Below are 22,061 nucleotides of genomic sequence, written 5' to 3' on the forward strand. Positions count from 1 at the left end.
TATTTCTGTGATACTGTGCTAAACCCTCCCAAGGGCTTGCTTAAGCTTGTTGCCAAAAACCAGTAAGAAAATTTTCAAAAAGAACAAAGACAAAAAGGCAGAAAATTTGCCTTAAGACTCCTGGTTTAAAACATGAAAAGAAAAATGCCAACTTCTTTCCCTAAGGGGAAAAAATACACCAAATGTAATCTAGGCCAAACAGATGGCCGGATAGTCACAGATAAAAGTTAACCTAAGCATGCCTACATCCTTCTAAATTCCACACCCGCCCCTGCCTGTCTTCAGCTGCTCTTTGGCTGACAATGCTTTACAGCTCTATTTATATTCCTTGACACAGCAGAAAGAATCAAATGAAGAATGTCTCAATTTATGATCTCTTATGTGAGAGGGAAGGAGGAAAAATAGCAAAGCCTTCCTTTATTTACCAGGACTACCTCAGCCACTATAAAACAATGTTGTATTCTACTGACACTGTCTCCAAAACACTCCCACTACTTTCCTCCTCCACTTGAGGAAAATTTCAACACACCAGAACATTATCTTCAAAGGGGTATGTTTATGTTCACTGGACATAATGTCAAAGCAGTGGAACATTGGCAAAGATTCACAATTCTAATTCCTCCATCAAATCAGCCATATTTTAAAGGGAATTGAGAAACCAGTAGAATGTAACTGCCCCTCCCAAAAAAGGTCAAACAAAATATTCAAAAATATCATAGCTAATGATAACACAAGTCTAGAACAATAATGGCATAAAGACACAAAAGGTGTGCCCTGGCTGGTATGGCTCAGTGGGCTGAGCACCAACCTGTGGACCAAAAGGTTGCCGGTTCAATTCCCAGTCAGGGCACATGCCTTGGTTGCAGGCCAGGTTTCCAGTTAGGAACATGCAAGAGGCAACCATTCAATGTTTTACTCCCTTTCTCCCTTATTTCCCCTCTCTCTAAAAATAAATAAATAAAATCTTTTTAAAAAAGAAAAAAAGTTGTAACCCCTGGCATTACTGGATAATGAAAAAGTGGGAGTCTAACTTAGAAAAGACCATGCTTCACTGCAAGGTCTATGAACCACAGAAATATGTACACATGTGCATCAGGAGACTGGCAAAAGAACATTCAGAAGCACTTATTATAACAGAGGTCCAAATTGGAAAACCAACTAGCTATCCAGGAGCAAATATGTTGGTGGCATAAGCATACAATAAAAAATGAACAGCAATGAAAATGAGCCAGCATTACATGCAAGAACATAGCATATTTTGCCGTATATAATGTACACTTTTTTGCCCAAATTTTGAGGGGAAAATAAGGATGTACATTATACACAGGTGGTACTAATTCCCATATATAATGCAGATTACACATGGTATGAAAACATGGGTGCACATTGTATACGGCAAAGTATGGGTAAGCAACTCTCAATAACAGAGTCAAACAAAGCAACGAGACACAAAATGTGATACACTGTTCGTCCTCACTTACATGAAGTTCAAAAACAGGAATCCCTCACCTTTGGTATTCTCCACAAAATCAGGAGTGGTTACCTTTGGTGAGTGGAGGAAGTGATCAGTGAAAAGGAGGTGGAAGGGGATGCCTCTGGGCTTCTGGCAAAGTTCTATCTCATGAACTGGGTGGTAGCTACGCAGATATCACATTGTGCCAAGTAATTAAACTCTATATTCTTGTTTTCAGCACTTTTCTGTATGTGTATTATATATGATAAACATTTAAAGAAAATACTTCTTAGCTTTTGCACATGCTCTACCCCATCTGTACAGACCTCCATCCAACTGCCTAGAGAGCACAGCCCTAAACACCCTAGCCTTTGGGAAGCGTCCACTAACCAACCCAGGCCAATGTGGGGACTCCTCCTACCACGCTCTCATTACAGCCTGCAAATGCAGCAAGCGTTTTATTCTTATCTGTTTAGGTCTCTCAATCGAAGGCTCTGAGACAGTGTCATTTCATCTAAGCATCTACAGATACCCAGCTCTCAGCACCTCTTAAATGCTCCCCGCGGGGAATAAAAAGCATTTTTAAAGCATTACAGATGCCCTTTCTCTACTTACTTAACTTTCTCCAAATTTCTGTAGGTAATATTGTATTCCAACAACCAAATTTCCAAGGAAAAAAATAATAACCAGATCAACCATAAAAAACAATAACTAGATCTTTTCAATATGTGAGTTTTGAAATCCTCTTACTTTTCACTGCAAACATTCTCTGACTTCATGAAGAACAGTAAGCAGAATTGAAACTTCTGTTTTTTGAATTTTAAGTGTTGAGCCAGCTCGCGGCTGCATTAGGAAATCATGGTTAACTAGAATACAGCACAAGAACCATAAATAGTAGAAATGATTCCTACTATCTCAATGAACTTCCTAGCCCTCTTACTGGTTCCTTCCTCTCACCAGGCCTCCACAGTCCTGCGTCAATCAAACCAGCAGACCCAACTCAGCATGCAAAGGGTTCCAAAAAAGAAAGAACAAGGAAACCGTGCATGTTCCACCCACTCAGGCTTCTAAGACAACTTTTACACCTTAGCTCAAAATTGGGCACTAACCTTTCAACTCCTAAATTGTTTCAATTAGCCTGAGTTTCATATGACACACTTCAGGAGGCTATGAAAGAGGAAAGTAAATTGTCCTTAAACTGCCTGATCATTTTTTTCCAGTTTCATATTTCTGTTCTTTTCACAACCCTGACACTACTGTTCATAAAAAGCCTCATAAACCAAAGCCAAGAAACGAGCTTCTGTAACCAGTATCTTGTCGTCCAGTCCCACGTTTTAAAGCAAAAGAGTCAACCAGACCTCTAAATGGTAGTGGCCATTCTGACCTGAAGTTGGCTGTGGTATGTTGTGTCTTTCTCCACCCTCGCTCTCCTCTCATACAAATGTGGACTCTAACACAGAGCTGGGAAAGAGAGTACTAAGGTATGCCCACCTGTAGCCCAGGCCTTGGATCAGCTTACTTCCCAACCGGTCCTGGATCATTTGTATGGTTCCCTGTAAGAGGCTTTTGGCTGCTGAATCTCCGACAGCTATAGCAACAATCCGTCCCGGGTCCAGGACTCTCAAAAACTCCTGAAGTCGTCTGCTCTCATTGTGGTATTCGTGGGTATCAAACCTCACACTTTCCAAAATTTTGGCCGTGTCTTGGTCAATGACCCTCACATTGAGGCCCCTTAAAAAGTCCTTCTCAAAGGCATAGGAGCCAAAGGCCAAGCCTGAGGAATGCAGAGTTCTCGCCAACAATGTCCATGATGTCTTCTGTGCCCCGTGTAACTCCAGTGTCCCACCAGCTTCCACACCAATAAATTTTTTGCCAAATATTGGCATACTTTCACCTTCATCTGACCTGCCATACAAGGCAATTGTCGCTTTGGATTTATAGCGGCATTTTTCTGCTCCAATATGAAGCGCCCCACCATCCTTGATCAGGATGTAACGAGTCCTCAAAGTAATATTTCTGGATCCATCTTTATCGTCCCCAAATACAAGCAGGCCTGCAGAGAACAACACTAGTGTCAGTCCACTTCTAACACATTTTTCTGACACACAGAGAAATAATTTCATCTTGAGGCGGGAAGGGGAACACTTCTGCAGTTAAGTTGAGAAGAAAGAATTTACTAAGAGTCTCCTTAGAAAATTAAACCTGTTTTCAAAACATAGTGAAGGAAGAAATGAAGAGCTTGTATCTCAACACACTAAAATGCCCATGTATATGAGCTTCAATCCATTCACTTTAGAGATAAATCACTTCCAGAAAACTATCTCGGAGCCTACAAATCTGAATCTCATTTTTACATGTTAACCATGTTAATTTTCTCATCATTCTCCACAGCTCTACCAAAGATTTGGCTACAAGAAATCACTTCCTGGAACTGTTTCCTCTTCTACAAATCAAGGGTGTTGACTTGAGTGGTTCTAAGGTCCTCTGGCTCTTGAATTCAATGGTTCTGCCTTAGGAACTTTTTTCATGTTTCTGTGGTTGGAGTGATACCACATCCTGAAGAGTAATAGTTTTCTACAGAAAGAACATCAAATGTGCCCCCATCCTAAAGAGCAAGCTTGCAGTTCCCATAGACAGGGACCATGACTTACCTCCATCCTGAATGACTATAGAATTCACTGTGGCATCTGAGGTCAGACGGAACATATCCCCCTCCTTGATAACAACTTGCTTTGCAGAATCCTGTCCTGGATCCCAGTTCCTGAGACGAGGGTTCTGATCTGGGCAATTCTCTGTAAAACAATGCAACCTCAATGTCCCATCAACCCAACCAAATGCAAGGATACTTTTAGGCAAATCCAAGCTCTACCATCACTTATTGCAATCTCCAACTAACAGGCTGACATATTTTAGTTCCTTGCCATGGGATGGAAATCCCACCCCTGCCAATCCAGCAGAGATATGTCAAAACCTTTACTTCCTCCACACATAGAAAAGGTTCCACCACAAAAGTAAGTTGCTATCATCTAATTCCGGTCAAACTCCACAAAGTAAAAATGGAATTCCCCTGAATCATCATCTACTCTGGAAGTAAATCAACAGTGAGAGGCAAAACTGTGAACTGTCCTTGGACCCACACTAGAAAGCTGTTTTAGAAAAGAAAATGTGTTCGCAACCTACTGGTCAATAAAAAAAGGAAACTGCTAAGCAGTATGTGTATTAGATCTTCCAAAGTTCCTTCCTGTGCACAGTGAATCCTTAGTAGGTGATAGTAGCACCTCTTCCCCCAAAAGGCAGCAGCTGATAAATATTGCTAACTTCAGGCATGTACTTTCCCCAACAAAACTACAAGAAGCAAATGGCCAAAGACATGACTTCTCTTTTCAGAGATGAGGAAACCATTGGTTAGAGAAGCCAACCCAAGATTACTGAGCACATTGAGTGATGTAGAAGTTCCCCTTTCAGAAATGAGGATTACTTTACTTGCAGTGGCCCTTTACTAGAATTAGAGCTTTCCTCTTGAATAGGTGATGGTGAAAACATAAAAGTGTTCTGCATTGCTACAGATATTCAATGCATGAGACCTTTGGTTTCTGCTACAATTGGGGGGGGGGGGAAATCATACCAATTTAGATCAACTAAAGACCAAGAATACTTATTCACAATAAATTTGTCCACTCTATGCTAGATGCTGTAAAATTTATTTAAAATATATATACTTTATATTTTATAAATATAGTTATATATCTAAAGCAATGAGCCCACAACCCTCCAAGTTTATATTCCAGCTTGGGAGACAAAGCCACACTGTATGAAATACTTACATATTTAACAATGTGGTAATTACTTTAGATGCAAAAGAGCTCAGAGAAGGGAGGGGTGGGGCGGCAAGTACCTGAGGCAGCTTCAGTGAAACAAGTAACAGAATAGGCAAAATACACTTGGTGATCATATGAAGGTGGTACATAGACGTTGGGAGATAATATTAGTAAAAGCAGAGAAACAGTGCAGCACAAAGATATTTTTTTATAGAAAGAAAATTCCGATTCCTCATTTTGAACTTGTGTAACACTAATGCAAACATCTTATTTCTTTTTTATTGAGTTTACTGGGGTGACATTGGTTAATAAAATATATATGTTTCAGGTGTACAACATGTTATTTCCAAGCACTCATGTTGCCCTGGGCTCACACTTTCTCTTTGCAGTGATAGGAACTACTACAGTTCAAATTAGTCCCACAGGTTAAGACCTTGGAAAGCATGTCATGGAATTAATTTTTCTCATAGGAGCTCCCCAGTCATTTAATTTAATGACTGATATTTAATTCCCCAGTCATTTAATTTAATGACTGATATTTAATTCATATTTAATTCTGATAAATCAGTGATCATCACTGATACTAAGAATAATCCCTAAACTTTCCTTCACATCAAGTAAACAAGAAATTTCTTAAATTTGTTCCGACTTAATACTGAGGATTTCTTGAACTCTTCTTCTAGCTCCTTCTCTTTCCATAAAACATCTAGCTGGAATTCTCCATAACGTTGTATCAGAAGCAAAGGTATGCCCCACGTAACAAGCACTGTACCCAGCTACAGGGAAGAAAATCCAGTCTTGACACCTAGAGCCTATTATTGTTACAATAGTTACACAATTCCACTTCATTGTTTATAATTATTCACCAAGAGGGCATGTTTCATTAGAACCATCACCCAAAACTCCTGGCTGTTAGCTTCCAATAAAGTACATCTAATGAGAAAATGTGTGGTCTTCAGAAAGCACTGAAAAATAGCTCAGTCTGCCCCATCTTCCCGGCTACCCACTTGTTAAGCAGTGGGTGCTATCAAAGTTATGTAAGAGCAACAACCACAGTGAGGCTGCCCTGAAAATATTTCAGCATACCAAATCTTTCCACTGATACTCTGCACTCATACTGCCAAAAATGAAACTGAAGAATGTTGATTCAACGAACCACATCAGCAATTCAATGTCTCAGATGGAATATAAAAACATCAGTTAAAGCCACAGATCTCAGCTCTGCTTTTCCATTAACCTAGCATCCCTTTTCTGAAAATCACTTGGAAAGAATAAATCAACAGCAAGTGAGCTTGATTATTCTGCTGGAGAAAGGGGAAAGAATATCAATGCTATGTGCAATGAAGAGCATTGTCACAAGTTCACAATGTGGCCTACTGGTGTGATGTAGAAAGATGTTCACATGAATATCTCTCTCACTTCGGGTCTATGTAGAAGTATTGATACTACCTCTCCCCAGAAAGTTAAAGCCCATAAAAACCCCTAAATCACCCATGAACATGAAATAAAAATAATATTTATAAGTCTTATAAATGGTAAAATGCTTCTTAAATGTTTTACCCATTTAAGGGGGCATCTAATTTGACAAAAACGTGCTGTAGATGAAGAAAAGGAAGGTAACTCTGGGGCCCAGCCCCAGCCCTCTGGTCTGCTGCTGCCGCCACAGCCCTGGGCCCTATGATGTTCACGTCACATGCACAGACGGGATTCCACTATAAGGCCACTCTTTGTCAGTGTAGTGTTTAGGCCACATGACAACAAATGTCTTCAAAATCACCCAAAATATCAATATATTACCACCTGGAAAAGCAAAGGTCATCAAAAAATTAAAACCGCCCTACATGATGTTTAACTATGAAGTAATGAGTGATTTTTAGACAAATAATTCAGAAATCACACCTGCAAATGGATATTTTCCTTTTAGGATATATATTGTTCCTCAAAAATATTTGAGGCTTCTCTTGGAACAGTCCTCAAGCCAGCCAGCTGCAAACTGCAGAACACAAATCTTATTATCTGAATTTATACTTTAAAAAAATCAAATGTAGTTTTTACCATTATAGCAGTGATTTTTATCACTAAAACCTTTTGGCAGAAAATCATACTTCCAACAAAGGATAAAATTACGCTGCTGCCAGAATTCAGTAAGGACCCCTAAAATTAGCACTTCAAACAGAAATACTCTAAGAATGTCTTGAGCGCTGGGACAAAGTGACAAAATGGAAAGGAAGAGTTATCCTTTAATTTTTTCATTTCCCATGGATTCTTTTAACAATGGCTCTCATTCAGAAGTCATCCCTCATATTAATTAATTATACGAGTATATTAGGTAGTTAGAGCCAACTTCAGATAAAAGAATTTTTAATCTTACTCTATTTCCTTTCTTTCTTTCCTTTCCTAGAATATGTTCTATTTTCCAATTTAATTACCATAGTTTCCAGACCATAAGATTCACCTAGGTTTTAGAGAAAGAAAATAAGAAAAAAAGTTTTGAAGCAAAAAATGTGGTAAAATATTTAATAACATGAACAACATAATATTTCACCAGTGTAAATATAAACAGAACTCAACAGCAGCATTAACAACCATTGTTCCTCCCAAATTGGGGGGGAGGGGTGCATCTTATAGTCTGAAAAATATGGTAACATGGAAACTAAAGTATATAACTCAAAAAACAAACAAAAGAAAAGAGCATGTTCTATACACACACACACACACTTACCATCTGGAGCATATTTTGAGGATATCCCTAAAATGACTGCAAGTGCAACAAAAAATGAGAAACTAGTAATAGCAAAGCAAATGAAAGTATGTTTGTGCCTCTTCTGCTTTTGGCTTTCTCCCTGGGTTTGCTGCTCTTCAGGTGAGAAAGCAAAGCTGGCCCGGGCTTCCTGTCTGATGGAGGGACATTTGGCTGAAGCTTGGCTCTTTGGAGGAGGAGGGGGACGCAGTGGGACAACCTTTCCTGGAACATAACCAGACGAGCGATGGCTGTTTCCATTCTGAGGTTGCAGGAAAGCAGGGGAGCGTCCCCTGGAATTAGTGGCATGCATGATACACTGTCACTGTGAAAAGAAAAAAAAATTAAGGCTCAGAAATGTGAGAATGGAATGGCTTTTCATTCAGTATGTTTTATTGGAGTATATATATGCAACATAAAATTTATCATTTAAAACAACTTCCAAGTGTATAGTGTAGTGGCATCAAGGACATTCACAATGGTGCACAACCATCACAACCGTCCATTTCCAGAACTTTTTCATCCCAAATGGCAACTCTATATCCTTTCAGCAACAACACCCCATTTCTACCGTCTCCTCAGTCCCTGGAAAACACTATAATGACTTTTTAAAATACCAAGTCAGCTTATATCCCTGTGTGGACAGAAAGAGATTCTAGTCCTGGCAGGTGTGGCTCAGTTTGTTGGAGTACTGTCCCATAACCAAAAGGTTGCGGGTTCAATTCCCAGTCAGGGCACACACCTAGGTTGCAAATTCATTCCTCAATGCCCAATCCCCAGTGCATACAGGAAGCCACTGTTCGATCCTTCTCTGTCCCATCAATGTTTCTCTCCCTCTCTCTCCTCTCTCTAAAAGCAATGAACAAAAGTGTTCCCAGGTAAGGATTTGAAAAAAAAATTTAAGGGCTTTCTAAGGAAAGTAACTTTACAGGGGATCTGAGTATAAATTCCTAACTGGGCAGATACTAGCAAATTCCATGAGGGCGGGTACTCATGCCCAGGCACAGAATTTATTTAGTGAAAGGTTTATCTTTGCCTTAAGCAAGCCCTATTGTTTCTGTGCATGTGGGTTCACACTCCTCTGAAATGCCTCTTTTCAGGCCCCTCAAGCAAAACCACCCTCAGGAGAGTACATAATCTTTAACTATCCTGTACTCTAATCCCTGCCTTGCTTCCTCCCACTTTACGTAATCTTTCTAAAATTCCCTGTAAGAAAGATGTTGCAAACTGCTATTCTAGAAAGTGTTTTTAACTTTTCTCAGTCGGTTGCAATCTTGCTTCCAGGTATGTCCTGTTTGGTTCAAACAAATTTTTATTAAAAGTCTCTACAGGTTTGGACATTCTTACACCAACACCTAATATAATAAACTATTGTTTATACTTTACTAATCACCTTCACTAATCATCTTCTAATACCCCTGCTTCTCAATGCTGGCTGCACATTATAGTCACCTGCTAATATTAATGCCTACCCCCCTTCAAACAATTAAGTCAGGATCTAAGCACCTGTTACCTTCTAAATGTGCACCCCCAACATGTTTCTAATGAGCACCTAGGCTGAGAGCTACTCTTCTATGGCAAATGTCCTCAATTGTCACTGTGCATAAGAATCACCAGGGAAGCTTGTTAAAAATGTAGATTCTGCCCTGGCTGGCATAGCTCAGTGGATTGAGCGTGGGCTGGGAACCAAAGTGTCCCAGGTTCGATTCCCAGCCAGGGTACATGCCTGGGTTGTAGGCCATAACCCCCAGCAACCGCACATTGATGTTCCTCTCTCTCTCTCTCTCTCTCTCTCTCTCTCTCTATCTCCCTCCTTCCCTCTCTAAAAATAAATAAATAAAATAAAATCTTTAAAAAAAAATGTAGATTCTTGGGCTCTGCACCCCTGTGATTCTGGCTCTGCTGGTGCAAAGAGAGCCCTGGGTTTTACGTTTTTTAAAGCAATATCCTGTTGACAGAGAAGCAGGTACTCATGATTTGAGTATCATTATTCTAAGTTCTTCAAATTGAAGCCCACAGTGAAACAGTGTGCAGCCAAGAGGGGGGCCCCAAACAGGAATTTGGGATGGGGTCCAGTACTCAAGGTGTCCAGGAAATATTATGATGTCCTCACCCCTTCCCCCCTCAGGTGTGAGTTGGGGGAAGGGGCACATGGAGCAGGAACATGCAAAGCTGCTTTGTACAGCAACAGCTTTGCAGCTAACCTCTGGCATGGTCATTTAGCAGATATATAACCTTTAACTGGTTGCATAGATATGTTAAATAGCTATAGCCATGCTCTGAGCCAGGGAAGATGGAAGGAACCCCCCCCCCCCAACCGAAGATGTAACTCGTAACTCAGGGGCAGGTCCCCTGAGTGACAGCGCCTGCATGAGAGCTTGAACAAGATTGGCTCCATGACATGGGGCCACACCTGCCTGGACTCATGATGGCAGCCCAGTAAACTTGGAATAATACAGGAATGCTGGCAGGTGTAGCTGATTGTAGAAGGAGTCCGAAATGGGGATACAGAGGAAGATTGGCACAGGGATTTAAAGCCAGACATGGCAGCCATTGCAGAGGAACCACCCGGCTTTGCCAGAGTGGGGACATCCCCCATCCCTGCAGCTTTGTGGAGGGAGAGAACAACAAGGTTTTGCCAGAGTGCAGACCCCTGCAGCTTCAGTGGAGAGAATAATCATGTGGTTTTGGCCACCAGGGTGGGGACCACTGCAGCTCTGGTAGAAGAGGACCACATGGCTTTGGGGTGCTCCCTTTGGCCATGTGGCCTGGGAAGCAGGGGAGACTTTGCCTGGAAGAAGGGTGAAAGAACTCTTGCCTGTAGGCCATGAGAAGGTGCCACATGGCTTTGGATTAATTGGAGATCCTGCCTGGATGGTGACACAGCTCATGGTGTCAGGACCCTGAATCACAAATGTTTGCTTCTTTTCCGGAGTTACAGTATCCTGAATTAGGGCTGGGGGAGAAGGAAGCACTGTGGGCATCTGTGGGTATCCTAAAGGACTTTGATATTTTAATGAAGACATTAGGTCACTACTTTAAGTCTGCATAACATTAAAAAAACATTTCCTTTCCTTTTCACAAATCTCTGGCATTGAGAGATGTCTTTCCTATAAGGCAGCGGACATAAGGAACCTGGGGGGGTCCTTTTGGTAATAATATATCGTCCTCACTGGCCTTGGCCCCTTGTTCTGTAACAGTTTTTGGTGTCCCTGGGTGGGCCAATAATTGCCCCCCCCCACCCCACCTGTTCTGTAACAACAGGTCATATGAGGACCACAGGGAGGCCCTAACAAGTTCCAACAGACAAGCACTCATGCTCAGTGTTTCCTTTCCCCACTGGATTCATCTCATGGGAAAGGGAGTTATGTATTTTTACTTTTATGATCTCTTAACTGTACACTGTGAATTCATTTAGGGAGAAAGTCTAAACTCCACATTATCTCTTTAAATCCTCCAACTCCTTTTTAAAATAGCAGATATTCAAATATTATGGTTAAAATGATCAAAAAATAGCGAACATTCATAGAACACTTACTGCCAGGTACTGTCCCTAACACTTCATGTGTATTAACTCATCTGACACATTTAATACAACAAATCTATGGGTAGATTCCATTATCCTCATTTTACACACCAGAAACTGAGACCTAGAAAAGTTAATTAGCTAGTGTACAGGAGAACCAGCACTCAAACCCAAGCACTTTTACTCTAGAGTAGTTCAGGCTCTTAAGAATCACACTAATGTGCTTTTCAAAGCAATTGAGAGGCAGTAATTTCAAAGAATGACTTTTGCAAGGGTGTAGCTAGAACTGTGTTGCAAGGGCACAGTAATGCTTCAGAAATTCTTTATGCGGAAGTTCAATAGACTATACAAGGTTTTTTATTACCTAAAACCAGCTGACACACACAAAAAAAGACAGTCCTTTTTTAAATATCCTTTACAGTAAGTACTTGTGAGTTTTTGAATGAAAGAATAAGTTTTGATGAAACTTTACTAACTTTGCTGTTTCTTTACCAAGTGAAAGACAGAGAGAGATAGTATGCTACATACTGCCCTTACTGCAATGAGTGTGAATAATTAAGACATGCTCAATAGCTTCTTAGTCCTGAAACGTGAATGTTCAGAAACATGATGTTCAACCTCTTCCATTACTTCCCTTCCTCAACTGCTAGAGTGTCTCTGAAGTGTCACCCGACTTCATTCAATACCTGTATACTGAATCCCCCTCCATTCCTGCCAAAACAATAAGATCCTAGTAATATGGGTATCTCCAAATTACTCTAAACTACAGCAAATCCATTAACACAAAATGTGGTCATTAAAGAAACCACAAATAAGTGTTCCCAGGAACCAAACGACCTAGAAATTAATGGGGACAGAAAGTGCATCTAAGCAGGAATTGATGCTGATTTCACACCCAGCAAAGAACATTCTCAGTGTGTCTGTCAAAAACACTCAGTTTGTAGGGTTTAGATGAAGCTTAAGCTCCAGACAATGTAAGATGCCGTATGTGCCAAGGTGCAGTATGAAACAATGGAAACATCCTGCTGGAACAAACAAGAGTATAACAAAGACCCCTTTATGATCGTCAATTAACAAAGACAGGACTGAACTAGGTATTCTTAAGTGCCAGCCTCACCAGGCGGGGAGGGGAATCGTGACTGCTGTGCTCTGAAGGGAGTGAAAATCTTTTGTTTGAGGCTGCAATCATCTGATACTTCATTGTTTCAGGGTGAGAAAGATTATTACTTAAAGGGCTGCACAGCCCTTTTGTGGGAGACAGTGTGTCACCAGATGGACGACAATAAAATAAAAGGCAGGGAGAGGCTAAATGAAGTCACCAACCCACTGGGAGTAATTTGTCTTCACATTCACAAAGTGGTATTTCCTACCAAGAAAAGTCAGATGGTGTCCACCCAAATTAAAATGTCAATAAATCAAAAATAATCATGGTTGTGTTTTCCCTATAACCCTTCTACAAAACTATGTTTTCCTACCTATGTATTCTGAGCCCACTAGCTGTTTTACTGAAAAATATATAAATCCAAAAGCATTTTTCTAAGTATAACCAAAAAATAGTTGATGCAAATGTCCTCAATTTATTACAATTTTTAAAGATATATACTACAAATACAATGCTTTAGAATTTCACTTTAAATTTATATGAGTTTACTTTAGGAATAGTACTATGAAACAATTTTTTAAAATATATTGATTGCTAGTTACAGATTTTAATTATTCATGGGAAAAAACTGATATTTCACTCATTGAAGAGGCAATCATGAGCTCTTATGGTCCTTAGCTCTTGTCTTCCTGGAGCTTCCTGTGGAAGAAACTACAAAAGATTTACAGCATCCCCACAAAATGCAATTCCTAAATTTGATTTGAAATCACTTGATTTAAGGCAGAGTGAAACTGATCAAAGAAATACTGTGAAAATTACAGTCAGGATCCGAGGCTATCTCAACAGTGACTGTTTAATCCAAAAGGGTGTTAATATTTGTAGCATTAATTTGAGTTTGGGATGCTGAGAACAAAGGACAAACCTAACAGAGGAGAGAGTATGAGTTTCCTCTGGCTTTCAAGACTTCACAGCAAGTACTATTAGTTATTTTAAAAATTTTTTACTCAAGACCAATGCTTCTACTTAATACATGGTAAATCTGTTTAAATCATTCTTAGTGGGAGGCACATACTATATAGAAGGGAAACATCCATAGTTAATGACATATTTTAGGACATATTACAGCCTGTGGTAAACTTCCAAACATAATCCAAAAGGGGCATAACCCAAGTCATTCATACTGAATTTGGGGAAAAAAACCCACAAAGGTTTTGAAGTGCAATTTTTGTTATTTAGATGTTCCTTGAAAGAGTTATCTTGTGAGTATTTACTGTGAATAATAAAAAGTGGTAGCCCAAAAGTCTTGGTAATAAAAATAAAATCATGCAGTTAAAACTTTGCATAGGGAATTTAGGCAAATAGTTAAAATAGATAACAAAAGGCACTACTAAGAATACAAAAAAATTCCACCAACTTACACAATGCAAATGTGAATTCTGAAAAAGGGGAAGCATTCAAACCCTAGTACTTTTGTCTAATTCTCAGTTGCCCTCACAAAAAAAGAAGAAGAAAAAAAAACCATCTTAAAAACCTGCTGTCATTTTTAAATAAAATTGTTACTTGGATAAAAGAATGTATAACCTCAAATAGTAACTCAAGTTGGGACTGGCCTGTACAGTGGTAAGAGCATTCAGTTAATTTATTTGGTAGCATGTTACAATAAGTAATCAAAGAAAGGAATTTATTTTAAAATTTCAATACTAAAGGAGATTATTGGGGGGGTGAGCTATAAAAAGAACATGCTTTTAAGAAAACTGAGCTATTTTCATTATTTAAAGTTTTCGAACATGGTGCCTACCTCATCCATTGAAAACTTCTCAGGGTTTCACAAGTTTCCTGCCTGTTTTCTCCTGCTCTCTGTTTAAAACTCTTATTAGGTTGTCTTGCTTTCTGCCTTATGTTTCAGTTAATACATGGACTTGTCCATCTCCTACAATTGACTATTAGCCTCTTAAGAGCAGGGATGAGGTCTTAATGCTGATCTTAGTATTCTCACAGGACCTTACACATAGTAGGTACTCAATAAATGCTTGCTAAACTTAGGTCACAGTTTCTCATGCTCTCTCTCTCCCTCTCCCTCTCCCTCTCTCTCTCTCTCACACACACACACACACACATCTCATATACACACAGGAATTTCACATTTAATCCTTCTTCAATATCCTTGAGGCTCTAAGAAACTTGTCTAATCTCTGTATCAGGTGCCTGAAATTGGGAGAAAACTGAAAACATTTACTACTTCAAGCAAAAAAAATGTCAACACATTAATTTTTACAAAATGCAATCCTAGTATGCAACCTGGTGGGTAAAAGGTATTATTAACAACCACTAAAAGGAATTCAAAAGATAAATAGCAGCAAGATATCTAGACAAGCTCAATCTTTCACAATATTTTCTAACAGTTTTAACACCACCATGAAATGCAGTAGGCACACAGGAAAAAAGAAAATGTTCCACTCCACTTTACATTGTTCTGCTGGCAGCCAGTAAATGCTGTGATGAAAGGAAAAGTCTGGAAAGTCTTCTCAATACAGAGATAACAGTAGTAACTTAAAACTAAGAAGGGCTCTTTAAAAGGGCTGAGTTTTCATGCTCTTGCTAATTGCTGAGACGCTAATGTAGAAGACAAATTCACTTCCATACACTTGCCCTGCAGGCCGTACGACAAGCTCCATCATCCAGCCCCACCAACCCAACACAGAGGGCTTGCTGCTGACGCTGTGCCATGCACATCGGCCTCACCATATTGAACGCCTAAAGAAAACGCAATGATGTTGACTCATGTGAGCTTTTTTAAATCCTGCCTACACTTGTTAAGAGAACATATGTTTTAATGGAAAATCCAGGCTTGTAAGAATAGTCAAGAAGCTGGCATGGTCTCACCAAGACTTTTTCTTCTTTGATCAAGGACGTAATTCTTAAAACAGTATCCAACCTACAGTTCTGACAAGTTACAATCTTTTTACAAGAGTTTCAGTACAACTATCCAAAATCTTTTATTGAGATCTTAGTCAGTCTTTATGATACATTGACTCATGTGCTCCTCATGGCAAAAAGTAAAACACGCGAGAAAGAGAGGTGTTTGTGGGTTATCATGGACACCAATGACAGACATTCATAATCACTAGTAATTGTGATCTAACAAAATTTTAACCAACTCCTAATGGCCTTGAACTTTCAGTGAATGGTTCCAAATTCCAATTTCCTGTTTTAGGAGAAAAACAACAGAGAGTAACATCAAGGTGATTTTCAGGCTTGGGGTTTTTTGAGGGGCCAGAAGGGAGGATGTTTCATTCAGTTTTTTAGATTCAGCTCATGCCTGCAGTTATAGATAAACAATGTGTTCGATACCTCAATCATACAAAACTGTTCAGTAAGGAATAAACTTAAAAAGTTGGCTTTTAGGACCTTTAATTTGTCAAATTATCAAATACATATTTAAATATGATCAATATTCTCATGAAGATTGTGATTTCATACTATGTATTTAAATACATAGTTATATAACATAAAAATTTTCAGAAAATATGTTGAAACAAAGAGTTTTCAGGGGGAATCCATTTGCATATAGCTTAGAGGAATGTATTTTATTACATATTCTATTCCCAGAGCATACAGGGTAAAATACATTTTTCTACAACCACTGTGAAGAAATTCAGCATAAATACTAGATCTTAACCTATACCTTTTTAAAAATAGAAAATATATAAATGGTGGGGGGAAATGAAGTTCACTTTAGTTCAGAGATGGGCTTTGCTTTGTGTAGGCTTAGTCCCAAAGAATCAAATACCCTGGGATCTCTAGATAGGACAATGCTTTCCCACGATTGCACAGGACACATTCTCCATTATCAGTTACTGTGCTTTCCTACTTACCTTAGCCCTTCTGTCTTTTCCTTCCCACTCTCAAAATCAAGATGAGTCACCATCACCTGCAACTGTCTGCCATGTTCCCAAGAAACCAGACCCTCTGCACGGTTAGTTTACTTACAGTGATTCTGGGTCACTTTTACTAAGCTGATCATATGCAGGCCAATGTTTGGAGGTGGAAGGGGAATGCACCAACCTTTCACTATAAACCTCTCTCAATGAAGTGAAAGGGTAAGAGGCCAAGAAACTTCCGTTCCGTTCCCCTACCTTCTTTTTCCACTTCGTTGACTTAGACACATATGGTGAATGATATTCCCCAAATTGAACTACTATTATACATAAACACCAATATGCACCAGACTTCTACTTTGGCACCATGTATTGTTCTCATTATCTCCTCCCTGAAAAGGAAACAACTCTCCCAATACATACTAACTCTGTTAAAACATCATACAGAAAAATAAGAAATATTTCAAACACAGAGTTCTAAAAGGACTAAATTTACTGAAAAAAAAATTTTTTTTTGGCCACTAAGTATTTCAGCTGGAATAAATATGTGAGTTAGGATAAGTGTTATTTAAAGTTAGAAATACTTGTTTTTTCCTGCTTAGAAATTCACTTTTCAGTTAATTCATTTTTCACTCTTGCTAGAAAACTATTGTCAAGGGATAGTAAATCCTTGGGAAAAAAATTAACTAAAAAGTCTAAGAGTTTGCTTTTATTGAAAACAGTAAGACAAATGCTTATGGATCTGTATTAAAGGAATTCAGATTGGCAAGTTAGCTATAATCATGAGAGTGGATATATCCTCAGCAAAAGACACTGGAATCTCCTGTTAAAATATGGAGCCCTCAAAACAAAAAATTTTTTATGTATAACATCTAATGCCCAAAGTAAACTAAGTGAATGCTTTCCTGTTTTTAAAGTTAGATAAGTGATCTTTAAGAAATATTTTTAATTCATTTATTTCTCTCATTTATCCCAGGGACATCAGGCAAATGTCTAATTTTTCCACCACCAAGTAACTCACTAATCCTGTCTTCTTTCAAGTCTGTTAAGCATGTCCTTGAAAAGCAAGGCTTGACCCTAAAGCCAAGATGGCTGATGGAGCGAAAAGGCGGGCGAACATTATTAGCATGGGCAACAAAAGAGAAGGAGAAGCCAAAGAATACAGATCTACACACGGACGGTGTGACCGTCTACAGAAAGGGTGACAGAGAAGAATATCTAACACTCCCTGCCCCACCAAAAATAAAGCATTTTAAAGAGTAAAGTCCGTAGGCCTCTGGGAGGAAGAACTGAAGGGCAAACAAAACTGGAGGGAGACTGTTTCTCAGGGTGGAAAACTGGAGAAGGAAGGGGGTCACGTTACCTACCAGTCTCCCGCTTTTCACTTGTTTCCTTTTTCTGCCTATTATTCCTCGGATTCCTTTTTCTCCTTAATTTTTTCCTTTGAAAAGCTGTTCTGTTTTCTCTTCCCCTTCCCAATTCTCCTGAGACCATCCCCTTCGCCCTTGTGGCCCCCTGGCTGGGAGGACACAGCGGAAAGGCCCCCAACCTGCTGACAGTGACGGATGGCTGTGCAGAGGCACACAATGGCAGGCACAGGCATGTCATCAGCCTTGCAGCTGGCCTTTGAAAGAAAGAACCAAAACCAAAGTCTGACCTGAGGGAGGCTGATTTAATTAAGGTTATAGCAAAGGGCAGAGCTGCCTGTGTGCTGAATTCTCTGTCAAGCACCAGGGACAAAGCTTTAAAATACTCCTCAAGAAGAAAGATCCAGGGAAGTTATGTTGGTAGAATGTTAAAAGGTGTGTGGAGGGGGGAAGGGCAGGGTGCAGAGATGTGTTTGATAAATAGGCACAGATGTACCAAAAGTTCATGATCTAGTGATATACAAACATCAAAATGAAGTGACAATAGGAAACGTATAATGAGTGTGTTTTGACATGCTTTCCAAACTAAGAAATATTCCAGATGAATAATGAGATGTGCAGACTGAAGAGATCCAGAGCTACTCAATCCAGGATCAAAGCAAAGTGTCTATTAATGGCAGGGCCAGGACCAGAACGCACGTGTACTATTATTTCTCATATCTATGACACAGCCTATTTTAAATACAGTCCTAACCACTGCGGGTAAAGCCTTGCCAAAAGGGGAACACATTCTAGTCTGAGCATCCATGAGACAAGGACCTAGTAATGCAAAAAAACTATGCATGGTCTCTCCCTTCGAGGAGCTCAAAGGCCAGGACTGCAGGGGTGGAGAGATAACCCGAGTAAACAAGTAATTACCATGCATGCTGGGGCAAAGAGACTGGAATGGCGAGTCCAAAGAGCTGATCACCTGAGTTTATTAAATCCCTATGAAGGGATCAGAGTTTACAGTTTTAAGAGCCCTGGCAAACTTACTTCCCCAAATGTATATAATCAGACTACTCCTAATAGTTTCTTTACTTTGTGTGTGTGAACTAAAATCCACCACTGACCTCTGCCACTAAAACGACAACGGACTATCCAACAGTGACCATAATGTGTGTGGGGGGGGCGGCGGGAAGAGTCTCATGATGTCCTTTGTATTCTCAGGAAGGCAGAGTCACCTGCAAATGAGTTCCAGCCCAAAATACAAAGCAGTCAGCCACAGTCCCTGTCCTCCTGGGTCGTATGAAACCTAGGCCTACCAAAGGAACCACATTACACCTCCTCCACAGTCCCCTTGATGTTTCTCAAAATTCGAGAATGCCAGAGAGAAAAAAGGCAGGACCCCCAGTGAACGAGCAATTCTCAGCACTAGAGCGATGGCGGGACTTTGCATGGCTCAACAGGGAAAGAATACAGTCAGCAGGACATGCAAAAATGGGCTGCGTGATGAGCTCAAGTGCTGCAAGCACAAGCAGGGAGCAAGAGGAAAGACTTTGAGGTTAAAGCCAAGTTCAGATGACAGTAACCAGGCAGCTGGGGAAAGTTATCCATGAGCTGACCATACATTGTGAAGGCTGGTCACATGGTAAGAACAGGCAGTGTCTAAATCAGTGCAAGCTCTTGGAAAAGCAGCAATTACATTCATCGAGAAATGTTATTAACCATGTTGAAAAGACAATTCACCTCCCATTTGACCTTTCAGCTATACATTCATACACAGCCTACTTCCTACTGGACAGCAAGCTTCTCAACATCACTGGAACTTTGTTTCTGTCTGAGGATGTCAAGGATGACTGAGGAAGAGATATCATGCAACACCTATTAAATAATTAAAGCCACATCTTTTGCATTAATGAAGTATAATAGTTTCTAAACCCTCATATAAAGTTTATTTTTTATACTGGTGGCACTGATGGCATTAAAATACTATGTTGTGTGTGTGTGTTTCTTTGTACCACAGTAAGAAAACCAAACAATAACTCATTTTTCTCATTCTTTCTGACACAGAAATCAGGCATTTGTCCTTGTGCTGAACTTAAGCTTTCCAATCTAATGTTATTACTTAGTTTTCCAACCTCATTGTAAGTAAAGAAACAACTCACCCTTCAGGGAAGTGAGTCTCTATCGGTGGAGACCGTTAGGACAACAGAAAGCTTATCATCTCCAAGTACAACCCAACAATGAGGCAAGAGCCCCGAATCAATAACAATTTCACTCTTTGGAGAAACTTAGTAATCAAACATAACCAGGACGTGTCATTTGTGGTAGATGTTCACATGTTTTAACACACGTCACACTCAGAGTCCACAAGGACAATTCTTTTCTCAGTGGCTCACTATGGCTTGCCTTACGTTGCAACCCTTCCAGGAAACAACAGCATTCGATCACACTTCTGTGCAGCAAAAAGCCATTTTTTAAAAACATATTAAAGCTAAGACTACCACAGCTCTCCTAGGCAAACTTCATAATATAAAACCCATCCAATGTTGCCTGGTTTTTACTTCTTGTCCAAACTAAGATGGAGTCCTGATAAAATAAATGTAATATGTTTATCACTTGTCATCATGTCATGAAAACAAATGTCTTGTTACAACTCTGACTGAAAGGTTAGTATAATATAATAATTTCGAAGCACCTGTGCCAACTAGATCAGAGGACTGATTTGTTTGGAGATAGCAATTTTGTGTTTTAGGTCATACATTGCTTCTGAGTCTGTTCCACTTTTTTTAAAACAGACATTTTAATAAAGACCCTATGCCTCCTTCATCTTTGTATTATTCACAACAACCAGTACACCACCTTGTACATCTTAGGAATGCAATAAAATATTTGCTAAACACAGTTCCTGACAACCAACATTAAGGCTTCCTAAAGCAAGTACAAGGAAAAGAAAAGAACATGCAAACATTGTTATGTGCTTCTACCCCATGATTCATAACACAAATCTGAACAATGTTTCCAGGAACTTGGTTTTTTTGTTTTTAAAAAGTTCAACACTTCTACAATACTTGAAATTTCTTTACTATATATAGAAAATGCAAGTTTATACTGAGGGCCTTATTTGACAAAAATGTACTGCAAGTAAGATCACCCCATTATATGCACATATCATGCATAAATTCTCCCAAACAAAAAAGTTAAGAGTATCTGCCTTAAACTTGGGTGCAATGAATTTCTAAGCCCAAATGCAAATAATTTCAATTTAAAACATTAAAATAACTAAATTGCTAACAAAACCAAACAATAACAAATTAGAGTACTTTAGAGGAAAAAATGCTAACTGGAAATAGGGACAAAGGGGTTCTTGTCCTTGCTCAGCCATTAATTTACAATATGACCTTACCTAATTAGTTTGCCTCTCTGGGTCTCAACTTCCTCATTTTACTATTATTTTTAAGGTCCTTTAAAACTACATGCTAAGATTCAGCATGTGTAGCACAAACTTGAAAACTGAGTTACATTCATACTGCCCTCCTCCCCAGAAAAGTCACATTGAATATGACAATTTTAAACATCTGAGTATGGATTTCTACCAAAGGCCATTCATTAAATGTCAGATGAGCTTCAGTCCATTTCAAGACAAGAAGTAAGGCACGTATGTTAAATAAGTAGTGCTTAGAGAGTCAAGTTTCACCTAGACAGCAGCTGCTATTATTGAGAGAACAGCATTTCTTTCAGTGTAGTTGAAAATTACATCTCTTTACAAATGGAGAAAACTAGTTAAACTAGGGTGATTTTATCAATTTCTTTTTCAGTCACAGCTGAGATACAATTTTATTTGTTTCGGGTGTTCAACACAGTGATTAGACATTTAGAGACCTAATGAAATGATCACCCCAAAAAGTCTAGTACCCATCTAGCAAGGATGATATTATGGTCTCAACAATGCAAGTGCATAGCTTTCTCTTCCTTTTTTATATTCATCTTTCTAGGATAGAGGAAAGCTATGGAAGTCACAGAACAGACCCAGACAAGCTCCTCTTAACTGATGTACTACACTGCACAGCCCATCCTTCCAAGCAGTGCTCCAAGCCAAATGCAATGAAAAGCTTTCCAAAGGCCGGGATGCCTGAACAAGTGAGGAACACCATATGACAAGGGCTAACCTCAAGTCTGAAGACTTGCACTAGTC

The 22,061-nt window shown here is 39.4% G+C and overlaps 1 protein-coding gene across 5 annotated transcripts in view; it reads right to left on the reverse strand.

The window, feature by feature from the left end:
• The window catches only part of CEMIP2 (cell migration inducing hyaluronidase 2), a 75,957-nt gene that overhangs the window by 48,843 nt on the left and 5,053 nt on the right, over positions 1–22,061 (reverse strand). For 4 of the 5 annotated variants that reach the window (XM_045840237.1, XM_045840236.1, XM_045840238.1 and 1 more), the window contains exons 2-4: positions 7,994–8,336; positions 4,105–4,245; positions 2,945–3,506 (exon numbers count right to left, since the gene is read on the reverse strand). In XM_045840237.1, the coding sequence (XP_045696193.1) occupies positions 2,945–3,506; positions 4,105–4,245; positions 7,994–8,324 (1,034 nt within the window). In that variant the 5' untranslated portion in view covers positions 8,325–8,336. Of the gene's footprint in view, positions 1–2,944; positions 3,507–4,104; positions 4,246–7,170; positions 7,265–7,993; positions 8,337–22,061 lie in introns of those variants that run through there. The other variant, XM_045840239.1, reaches the window with a different exon arrangement.

This window comes from Phyllostomus hastatus, unplaced genomic scaffold (assembly GCF_019186645.2).
Source record: "Phyllostomus hastatus isolate PE091 unplaced genomic scaffold, TTU_PhHast_1.1 phas_contig_34, whole genome shotgun sequence".
Taxonomy (NCBI): Eukaryota; Metazoa; Chordata; class Mammalia; order Chiroptera; family Phyllostomidae; genus Phyllostomus; species Phyllostomus hastatus.